The sequence below is a fragment of the Balaenoptera musculus genome, chromosome 5 (genome assembly GCF_009873245.2).
Source record: "Balaenoptera musculus isolate JJ_BM4_2016_0621 chromosome 5, mBalMus1.pri.v3, whole genome shotgun sequence".
Taxonomy (NCBI): Eukaryota; Metazoa; Chordata; class Mammalia; order Artiodactyla; family Balaenopteridae; genus Balaenoptera; species Balaenoptera musculus.
In genome coordinates, this window is record NC_045789.1 from 29,943,316 (window position 1) to 29,955,629 (window position 12,314).

At 37.7% G+C, this 12,314-nt stretch overlaps 1 protein-coding gene across 2 annotated transcripts in view; it reads right to left on the bottom strand.

Moving 5' to 3' along the window:
• The window catches only part of NR3C2 (nuclear receptor subfamily 3 group C member 2), a 367,026-nt gene that overhangs the window by 110,120 nt on the left and 244,592 nt on the right, over positions 1–12,314 (bottom strand). For both annotated transcript variants that reach the window (XM_036853563.1, XM_036853562.1), the window contains exon 4: positions 5,725–5,841. In XM_036853563.1, coding sequence (XP_036709458.1) covers positions 5,725–5,841 — 117 coding nt within the window. The remainder of the gene's footprint in view (positions 1–5,724; positions 5,842–12,314) is intronic.

The following is a 12,314-nucleotide window of genomic DNA, read 5'->3' on the forward strand; positions in this document are numbered from 1 at the left end:
AAGGATAGGAAAAAAAATATTCTAAAGTATTCTGAATTCCTGATGTCTTTAGAAGGCAGATGACTAATTTTGCTCCCAGAGTCATGACCATTCACTAACAGAAAATGTCTTTCAAGTATGGGGTTGCATCTGCTGTATCCCCAAAGAAAGGTAGCAGGAAAGAAGGGTGAAGAAAAAGAGACTGCAGACCTGCTTTGCTAAGAAAACAGGGGTGAGATTGGAACATGTATAAAAGGTTTTAATTTAATTCACATATTTCATTTAAAAAACTGCTTCACATTAAAAGGTTAAACTTCATATTATCTCTTTTAATATAATAAAATTGCTTGCATTTCTTTTTGCCCAAATTGAAAAGGAAAATGAGGCTTCAAAATAAATTATAAAAGAAAAATGGCAATGTATGTTACCGCAACTGGATACTTAGTAAAAGTTAATTACTTAATCCAGGAACCAGAAGTAGTTAAAGTATAACTTGAACCTAAAGAAAACGCTACTTTTATAAATATTAATTTCTACTCTGCCCATTTTTTTTAACATCTTCATTGGAGTATAATTGCTTTACAATGGTGTGTTAGTTTCTGCTTTCTAACAAAGTGAATCAGTTATACATATACATATATCCCCATATCTCTTGCGTCTCCCTCCCTCCCACCCTCCCTATCCCACTCCTCTAGGTGGTCACAAAGCACTGAGCTGATCTCCCTGTGCTACGTGGCTGCTTCCCACTAGCTATCTATTTTACATTTGGTAGTGTATATATGTCCAAGCCACTCTCTCACTTTGTCACAGCTTACCCTTCCCCCCCGCCCATATCCTCAAGTCCATTCTCTAGTAGGTCTGTGTCTTTATTCCCGTCCTGCCCCTAGGTTCTTCATGACCATTTTTTTTTCCTAGATTCCATATATATGTGTTAGCATACGGTATTTGTTTTTCTCTTTCTGACTTGCTTCACTCTGTATGACAGAGTCTAGGTCCATCCACCTCATTACAAATAACTCAATTTCGTTTCTTTTTATGGCTGAGTAATATTCCATCGTATATATGTGCCACATCTTCTTTAACCATTCATCTGTTGATGGACACGTAGGTTGTTTCCATGTCCTGGCTATTGTAAGTAGGGCTGCAATGAACATTTTGGTACATGACTCTTTTTGAATTATGGTTTTCTCAGGGTATATGCCCAGTAGTGGGATTGCTGGGTCGTATGGTAGTTCTATTTTTAGTTTTTTAAGGAACCTCCATACTGTTCTCCATAGTGGCTGTATCCATTTGCATTCCCACCAACAGTGCAAGAGGGTTCCCTTTTCTCCACACCCTCTCCAGCATTTATTGTTTGTAGATTTTTTGATGATGGCCATTCTGACCGGTGTGCCTACCTGCCCATTTTTGACTCACAACTTTCAATGACCTCAAGATTCAAGGTAAGCTTTTTCTCTAGTAAAATGTTTTACCGAAATCCATAAAACCTATCCTGCATACCCAGAAACCAGCAACAAAGTATGTGGATTCTGTATCATGTACTACTGTGCCAGGCCTCACTTACAGACCATCACAGACAAAAGTAAGAAACCTGGTGCCACAGCCGCCATTAATAGATAATCTGGGCTATTTTTAAAATGTCAATCTATAAACAGTGGACCCGTTTCATACAGAAGAGTGATGCTGTGTGTGTGCTTTGGTGCCAGGAACAGAGATCTCAGTTCTGGCTCTGCCACTCCCTGGCGCTGTGGCCTTGGGCCAGTTCTTTAACCTCTCTGGGCCTCCATGAACTCACGTTTAAAATGGACAGGTTAACAGTATGTATCACGTGGTGTTATGTGATGTTTAAAAGACATGACACATATATAGAGGGCTTAGCCGAATTCTCAGAACACAGAACCCTTAAAAATGCCAATTAATCATGCATTCACTCAACAAACAACTATTGAACACCAACTTTGTGCCAGGCACTGTTCTAGTCACTGGAGATAAAGCAATGAACAAGAGAGACCAAAATTCCTCCCCTGATGGAATGTATATTCCAGCAGAAAATATCTCACAGTTAAATAGCGCTTACAATTATTTACTCTTATTGCTAAACCAGTGGGTCTCAATGCCACCCAGGGCATACTTAGCAAAGTTTAGAAACTTTTTTTTAAAAATTTATTTAATTTTTTTATTTTTGGCTGTGTTGGGTCTTCATTGCTGCGTGGGCTTTCTCTAGTTGCGGTGAGCGGGGGCTACTCTTTGGTGTGGTGTGTGGGCGTCTCATTGTGGTGGGTTCTCTTGTTGCGGAGCATGGGCTCTAGGTGCGTGGACTTCAGTAGTTGTGGCTCACGGGCTCAGTAGTTGTGGCTCACGGGCTGTAGAGCACAGGCTCAGTATTGTGGTGCATGGGCTTAGTTGCTCCGCGGCATGTGGGATCTTCCCGGACCAGGGCTCGAACCCATGTCCCCTGCACTGGCAGGCGGACTCTTAACCACTGTGCCACCAGGGAAGCCTAGAAACATTTTTGGTTGTCACACTGGGGGACAAGGGACAGCTACTGGCATCTAATAGGTAGAGACAAGGGATGCTGATAAACATCCTACAACACACAGGACGGCCCCACAGCAAAGACCTATCTGGCCCCAAATGTCAACAGTGCAGAGGTTGAGAAACTCTGTTCTGAAGGTTATGTATGGACTCAGTTAATCCTTAACACAACCCTATGAGGTAGGAACTATAAGTATGGCTATTTCATTAGTATTTTATAGTAACCGATAGTAATGATATTTTATAAAGTGTGATCATACAGTATTTATAGTAATATTTACATAGTATATGTAAATATATAAGATTTGCAAAGCTATACAAAAATTGCACAGAGATACTTTAAAATATACCTCAGCAGTGTGTGTGTTTAAATTCAGATGGTAGATTTTACAAAACTGATTCAGAGTTTATTTTATGACCAACGGCTGTACCACTGTGCCATTTAGATTTTAAATTATTCATCTCACCCGACCCTCGCTCACATGCTTCAGAAGGTGCTCTTTTGTGCCACATCTGCGCTGATTTGGACGTTAGAACAAGGAAGCAGTGTGGTACATCAGAAACTCCAGACCCGGGGTCCAGAGATCCAAGACCTAGCTTCAGCGTCTCACTGGCTGTGGCATCTTGGGGCAAGCAGCTTAACTCTTCTGGGCAACTGAGGTTCACCATCACCAACATGTGGGGCAATCATGTCCCTCAGATCATGTGTGCAAGTGCTATGGAATCTGCAGTGAGAGTTTCCACCACCCACCACACCACCAACGTATACTGAGACAGGTACTGACTTTTTTTCACTGTACCCTGACGCATTTACTCTTCTCCACAGCCTAGGAGGTAGGCACAAGTTGAAGAAAACAGGGGCATGGAAAGGTGGTAACCTGCCTCTGAGGTTACAAGGTCAGCAAGTGGCAGAACAAGGGTTCTCACCCAGGCAGTGTGGCTCCAGAGCCCGCCTTCTGGACCAGCATGGGCTGCTCTGGCTGAGTTCAAGGCACCCAGGATGCTCTCATAGGAGCAGTTCCACGTGGCCACAGCTCACCCTCCTCTTGACTCCCAAGAGCTGCTCTGTTCTGCATGCAGCCATGTTCCTCCCTAGTCCCGACTAGTCAGCCAGTTGGTGCTTTCATCAAAGCAAAGAGTGAAATCTCTTTGTGTTTCTTTTTCGAATTACTTTCTTTTAAATAGGTAACTTGTGTACACAATACACACATTAATCCAATATGAAGTTCAAAGGCGCAGAAGAATATACAGTGACAATTAATTTTCCTTCCTATCCTTGTCTCCCAGCTACCCAGTCCTTTCTACTGAGACCACCACCATGACTAGTTTCTTGCATATTGTTCCAGAAATGCTCTATACAATATATATTCTTTTCTGAAAGCAGATATACAACTTGTAGTATACGAAACATACTATTTTGCTACCTGATTTTTTTCACTAAACAACATTTTGGAAATCAGTCCGTACAGAGCTCCCTGTATTCTTATTAGTGTCTGAAGAGTATTCTATAATTTATTTCATCAGTTCTGAACAGATAAATATTTAATGTATGTCTGATATTTAACAAGGCTACAATGAACATCTTATGCATATATCATTTCTTACACTGCCAGAATATACTTAGGATAAATTCCTAAAAGTGGAATTGGTGAGTCAAAGGCCTTGTGCCTTTTAACATTTTATTGAAATAGCTGAACTGCTCTCCATAGAGGTTATATCAATTTCTACTCTCACCTAAAATTCAGGAGATCAACACTGGGTTTCACTTTTATTTCTATACTCATCAAACAATATATCATAAAAATGTTTTATCTTTGCCATTTGCAAGAAATTATATCTCATATTTTAAATTTGCATTTCTCTTATTAGGATTAGATTCAGACTCTTTTCATGTGTTTCAAGAACCAATTGTATTTCTTTTATTATTCTTTTCCCTATGAATATTTTGTTCACATTCCTATTCTTTTCATTCTCATTTTTCTAATGAGTTGGTTTCTTTTTCTTACGGAATTAGAAAAGTACTTTATGTGAGAAATAAACCCTTTGTCTATAAGCTGCAAGTATTTTCCCCCAGTTTTTTATTATTTGCCTTTGCAGTAATATTTGATTTGTAAGTAGTACTGATTTCCTCCATTCTTTTCTCTTATAGCTTCTGGGTTTATTTAATACTCAAAAAAGTATGAAATACTCCACTTGCAGAATATAAAAAAAATCCATGTTTTCCTTTAGTACTTCTGTGTTATATTTCGAAGTTTAGATCATTGAAAGAGCAGAATTTATTTTGGAGGATCATAAGAGTTTGGATTCAACTTTCTTGTTTTCCAGATGGCTTCTCAGTTGTCACAATAATTTCTGTTGAATAACCTATCCCTTCCCCACTGATTTGAAATGCCAACTTTATTATATACAGAATTCTCATATTATCTGAATCTATTTCTTGACTTTCCGTTGATCTGACAATCAATAAACAAATACACAGACCATTTTAATTACTGTAGCTGTGTCATATGCTTTACTGTGTGGCAGAGCTAGTTGTCCTCATTATTTATCTTTTCCAGAATTTTGCTGGCTGTTCTTTAGGAACTTAGAATCACCAAGTGGTATTTCTGTTGGGCTTGTGTTATATTCATAAAATAACTTAGAGAAAACTGATACCTTCAAGACGTTGAATCTCCCCACCCAGGGACGTTGTATACTTTTGTGTTTGGTTCAAGTCTTTACCTGCCCCACTCTTTTGGTGAGCTCCTGTAACATTTTTAAAGTTTTGTTTTTTTGTTTTTTTTTTGCTTTTTTTTCACATAGGTCTTCCTTTATTACATTTACTCCTAGAGTCAGGAATATATTCCTATCTGGTTAATGTTATCACTTATAGGTCTTATTTCTAAACAGACACAGTAATAAAAACTGTTAGCTATAGTTTTATATAAAATATCATTCATTTTTGTTTTGGTTATGCACCCAGTTCTTGAAACCTTAGCAAACTCAAGAGTTGAAAACTTCACTAGGACCACAGCCACATAGCAGACTTGTTTTCAACTCCTTCTAAGAAATATTTTTCTCCTGAAATGTTTTAGCATAAATGTAGAACTTACTAGATTTTTAGAAATCTTTGCCTCATGTTAAGCTTCATCTTCAGTTTTGGGAGAATAGAGCCTAGTGGTGTTATATCCATCTTAACAACTCTTATTGAACTAAAACCACAAAAATTACCTCCTAAATTCATTCCAGCTTGAAGACACTTCTGAAGTCTGCAGGCAGGACAATTCTTCCGTCGAATCTTATCAATTATGCAATCATTTCTTCCAGCACATAAATAGTTGTGTTGCCCTGAATAAAATAATAAAGAACAGCTGTTACAATAAAGACTATTATATTAATATAAAGTACTAATATGTACAATCAGGTAATGAAACATCCTCTTTCCTGCCTTGAAATCTCTTCTTCAAAAAAGTAGAAGGGAAACATGATTTGCGAATAATATAGGTACAGAAATGGTCAGTTTAACACAGCTGAGACTTTACGTTACAGATGATAAGCTTAATGTTTATTTCCAATAGGTTCCCATAGAAGTAGAGCTGCACTCCTCACTGTTTGAATTTCTTGGCATGCACCCTTTCAGGAGATGGTGCACATTTCATTCAGCCATCACCCAGCACCAATCTAAACAAAGGCCCCGCTGCAGGGTTGTTTTTTTTTTTTTAATTTATTTTATTGAAGTATAGTTGATTTGCAATGTTGTGTTAGTTTCAGTTGTACAGCAAAGTGATTCAGTTAAACATACATATACATTCCTTTTCGTATTCTTTTCCATTATGGTTTATCCCAGGATATTAAATATAGTTCCCTGTGCTGTACAGTAGGACCTTGTTGTTTATCCAACCTATATATAATAGTTTACATCTGCTAACCCCGAACTCCCAACTACTGTAGCTGTTTAAGCTCCTCTGCCTACCCACATTTACACATGTCATTTCAACTGGAAGACTTGCAAGTCACACAACTAGAAATGTAGAATGATTTCATTTTGCAAGCCAAACTGGCACCAAAATAATTCAGATGCAGAATATGCTTGGAGAGTGGCATCTACCGGCAAAATGCAAAACTGCACCCTAGCTCTATTATTCATTTATGTATTCCAATAAATATAAAATATTTACTGAACCTCCACTAGGGATGAGGCAGTATTAGACACACTGCGGAAACAGCAATGAATAAGACAGACAAAAGTTCCTGTTCTCGTGACCCTACCATGAGGGGGAGACAGTCAACAGACAAGGTAAGTAGGTAAAATGTACAAGTGCTGGACAGTAATAGATGCTCGGGAGAAAAATGAAGGGAAGGGCACAGGACACAGTGGAGGTGAGGAGGGTATTGATATTTTAGAAAGAATGCAGGGGAAGCCTCACTGGAAGGCGACTTTAAAATAAAGCTCTGAAGAAAAGGAAGGCGCTAACTATGTGGACATCTTGGGGAGAAAACAGAGTAGAGCAGAGGGAAAAGCAAATGAGGGAGGGCAGGGGTGGGGAGGAAACCTGGCATGTTTAAGGAACAGCCAAGGATGAAAGATGGAAAGAATGAGTGAACAGTAAGAGGAGATGAGGAAAAAGAGCCAACGTGAGTCAGATCATGTAAGGCCTTATAGATCATGTTCAAGACTTTGAGTGAGATGGGAAACCATGGGCCTAGAGGGCTTTTAGCCGAAAAGCCACTTGATGTGATTTAAGTTTCACAGGATGGCTCTGGCCGCTATACAGAAAACTAACTGCACTGGACTGAGGACAGAAGCCGGGGGACTGGGGTAGCAGGCTGTCCCTATAATCCACGGGAAGATGATGGTGGGTTGGTGATGAAAAGTGGTCAGGTTCTAGAGGCATTCTGAAGGTAGAGCTGCTAGAATTTGCTGACAGATCTGAGAAAAAGGGGAGCTAAAGAGGCATTAAGATTCTTGGGTGGAACAATTAGAAAAATGGAACCACCGTAAATTAAAATGAGGAAGACAGTAGGAGCACATGGCTTACGGGGAATTACCCTGGCTCAGTATCGGACATGCTAACTTGGAGACACTTGAGGTGTATCTAAATGGAAGTGCCTGCGGGTTGGTTAGACACACAGGTCTGGAGTTCGGGAGAGGTCTGTGCTGGAGATGTCATCAGCTTGTGGTCATTATTTTAAGCCGTGAGACAGGATGAGATCATATGGAAACTGGACAGGGAAGACGTCTGAGGACTGAGTCGTGGGGTCATTGAAAACATGCAGAAAAGCAGAGGGTGTCTCACTGATGACTGTAAAACAGGGAACAGGCTCTCAAGCCCTCCCCTCAGCCTAGTACCATCACACTCCCTTCGCTGAGAATTACTAAGTAAATTACAGCAAATACTCAATAAAAATAATGTGTACTGCCCAATGGTATTAAAATAATTTAATGTATAGCTCATTCTCAGTAACATTATGGTAAATATTAGTAAAGATGATCACAATAAAACAACAGTAATAGAATAGGGAACTCTATCAAAGTGAAGAAATGAAACTCCACCATTATAATAATCTAATGACTTCTTAAAAAATGGAAGGCTCTTAGTGAATATAAGTAGGTGTAGATAATTACACAAAGGCAATCGATACCCACGGTAAAGACTATAACCGATTAATATAACATTTCATGTTGCTGCACAATATCTTAAGAAGTTACCACTTTAAAAATAAAACTTCAAGGCCCTATTATAGCACTATTTTATTTAAGCCTTACAACAATCCTATGACACAGGTAAGGCGATTATTGCTATTCTTCACAAGAAGAAACTCATGTTAGAACTGGTAAAGTACCTTCCCCAAAGGGTGGAATTGGAAGCAGAATTCAGTAAGTCTGACAATGTTGCTGGGTCTTAAGGCCAGAGGCTTGTGTAAACATCAATTTGTAATATAATTTACTGGTGGTCCAACAGGACGCTGAAACTGCTCTTTGGAAACAACAAGCAAAGGAACATTCTTTGAATGAGGCATACTCTATCACCCAGTATTTGCATTGGCAACCAGCATTATGTGTCTTCTGTCATGGTGTGAAATTAAATACAAAACCAAAGATTTCATCTACAATTCACACTGAATTGAATAAAATTTAACGTCTAAAGAAATAACTAAACGTAACTTTAATTGGTTTCAATTCAACAATTATTTATTGGGAACCTACTATGTGTGCAAGGCCACAAAACATTTGCATCAGGGGTTGGGGTAGTCTATGGTTCTTTCCATTTCTGGTAATCGACAATAAAATGTGACAGCCTCTTAGTTGTAGGCATACAAGAATGCATAAGAAATGGTCACTATCTAATACACACACTAGAAAACTTTCTTTTCTGGGTGTTCAAAAACAAGGACTTCTAAAAGCTGGGATTGTTTTATGAGGATTTCTCTTTAGTGAGCTCCTTTTAAAAAGTCAAGTTACTATAAAAGCTGCAAAAAATTTCCTTCTAGGTACAATATATGAAATAGTATACCTGGTTTCTATCAGCCAGCGTGGTTGCAGCCACCGATTCGTCTTCCACAAGCAGGATGGAGAGTTTAAGGGACAGCTCTGGGCATGTGTTACTAGTTTTCAGACAATTATCTGTCACTTATATTTTTAATTGTGTAAACATGAAAGACTTGAATTGCACCTACACAAACAGGTAATGTGTGTCCCATCCCTTAATCTATATTGAAAAACAAACAACAACCAAAAAACCGCAATGAAAACAAGAGAATGCATTTAGAAGACTTTAAAAACTTTTGATCATGTCCTTTTTTAAATACTGTGCTCTCCTAGTGTAAAAATAGCTAATTCAGAATAAGTCATACCTCAGGCTTTTGAGGGTAAGTAATTTTCTACTATAACGTTAACACAGGGCAGACAACCAGAATGATGGGGACCAGACAGTTGGAGGCGCTGAATGACAAGCTGGTGATGAGACTCTTGCTTACAGGATGTGAAGTCCAGAGCTGTATTTTAGAAACATTAATCTGAAGGTCATGTCCTAGGTAGGTAGAATGGAAGTAGGGAACACTACTAACAATCTACTTGGAAGTTCTCAGAGACGGCCTCTTTGCAAGTTAATAGTTATATATTAGTCAGAACATATAGCCACCGGAATAATCCTGTGGATAAAAAAAAAAATGTCGGTGGTAAAGGAAACAAAGATTTATTTCTCATTCCACTTATATGTCCATTTGGGGAAGAATACCAGCTCTAGTAGTGGCAGAATAGTTTGAATCAGATAAACCTCCTACAAAAAACAATTATAAACTGTCCACAAAGGGGGGAAAAATATTTGAAGGCCCTGGGGAGCAACCAAAAGAAAGCAGAGGCTGGAGGAAAACTGACTCTTGAAAAAAGAGAACCACCCTAGACATGATTCATGTTTGAATGGCTTCTTTTTCCTGAGGGCTTTAGACTCTTATGCCCTTCAGTGGAGGTTGGATGGAAACCCTGCAACATCTTCAGTCCTATTGGCCTGAGAAGACAGAGAACAGACTGTGGGACTTTTAGAACAGCTAAAAATTGAAGAAGGATAGATATTCTGGAAAGGAGGGGTGGACATATTAACTCCCCTCAAATTTTTGGCTGACCTGTGAACTGAGCATGAGACTCCAAAGAGTGAGACTCCAGGGGTGAAACAATTTAAGGCTTGAAAGAGGCTGAGCAGGTATTTCAGCTATTACTAATCACAGGGAGACAGAGTTTGAATCCCACTAAATCAGAAGGACTCAATCAACACCTCAGGCTTTCCACTGAAATTACAGAAGGTCCCTGCCTTTGGAGCAAATACTGTATCCCAGGATTAAGGCATTCACCCTAGGGTTAAAGGCACAACCAAAACAGACCTACCCTAAAAAAGCATACAGCAAAGGCCCCATAAGTTCAAAGCGATTTGTCAGTAATTTAATTGACTATAGAACAAAACTCAATATTCTTCAGAAAAATATAACAGAATCTGGAGTCTCCAGGATGTCTAGAATACAATAATAATCACTAGAAAAATGCAAACCAGAGTCAATAGAAAAAGTCACTAGCAACAGACTCACAAATGACCCAGAGGTTGAAATTACCAGATAAAGATTTTTAAATAGATATGTTAGATTATACATGAAAATATGAATAAAAGGGTTAAAGAAATGGAGACTCTCAGAAGAGATTTGGAAATGATAAAAAACAAACACAAATGGAAATCAAAGAACTACAAAATAATATCTAAGATATTTTTGGTTGAAATTAACAATATATTGGACACTAACAAAAAAATCAGTGAAATTAAAGAAACAGAAATATAAAAACTAAAGCACAAAGAGAAAACATTAAAAGATAAAAGGAAAAGGCATCAGGGGCCTATGGGACAACATTAAGTAATTTAACATACGTGTAGCTGGAGTCCCAGAAGGAGAGAGATAATAGGTCAGAAAAATATATATAAAAGTTTCCAAATTTGACTAAAACAACATCCTACAAATTTAGAAAGCTTAGCAAATGTCCCAAGAGATAAATACAAAGAAAATCACTATGGCACAATATAGTTAAATTGCTGGAAAAAAAACATAAAAATTCTTAAAAGCATCCAGAACAACAACAACAAAATTACATCACATTAAGGGGAACAAGGATAAGAGTAATAAGTGAGGCCTGAAGACAACATATAATATCTTTAAACTCAGAATAACCCATGGAAACATTTCTCAAAATGAAGGTAAAATAAAGACATTTTTGGATAAACTAAAGCTAAAAGAATCTGTTGCTAGTAGAATCACATTATAAGAAATAAAAAAGGAAGTCCTTTATGCTGAAGGGAAAAGATACCAGAGAGAAATATGGATGTACATGAAAGAAAAGAACTAGAAATGATGAATAGAGAGTAAAATTTTATAGAAATTTTCTTTCTTTTCTTAAATTCTTCAAAAGTCAAATTACTATTTAAAGCAAAATAAAAAATGTATTATGGGGTTTATAAAATGTGTATAAGTAAAATACCTAAAAACATAGCCCAAAGATAGGAAGAGATATAAATGGAATTTTACTGCTATAAATTTCTTACATTACACTTGAAATGGTATAAATTATTCAGGGTAGACTATGATAAGTTAAGAGTACATTCTGTAATCCCTCAAGCAATGGTTCCCAAAGTATGGTCCCTTGCCAAGCAGCATCAGCATCACCTAAGAATTTAACAGAAATTTAAATCCACAGGCCTAATTCCAGACCTACTAACTCAGAAACTTTGGAGCACGGCCTAGAAATCTGTGTTTTATATAACCCTTCAGGTGATTCTGTTGCACAATAACGTTTGAGAAATACTACCATGAGGCAACCACTAGAATAATAACACTAAGTGTAGCTCAAGGGACAATAAAGATATAAAATGGCATACTAAAAAAATATTCAACCCAGAAAGGACAGAAAAGGAAAAATGGGGGAACAAATAAAAGAGGAAACAAAAAGAAATCAAACATCAAGATAAGAGATATAAATTCAAGTACAGCAATATTTACACTAAATATAAACGGTCTAAACAATCCAGTTACAAGTCAAAGGTGGCAGACTGGATTTAAAAAAGGCAAGAACCAAGTGTGTGTTATGATGCATTTTAAATATAAAGGCACAGACAGGGTGAAGGTTAAAAGATGGAAAAATATATGCAATAAAAAAATGTAAGCATAAGAAAGATGATGTGGCTACATTAAAGTCAGATAAAGTAGACTTCAAGAGAAAAAGTATCACAAAAGTTAAAGACTATCACTTCATAATTATTAAATTAGGATATAACAGCCCTAAATAT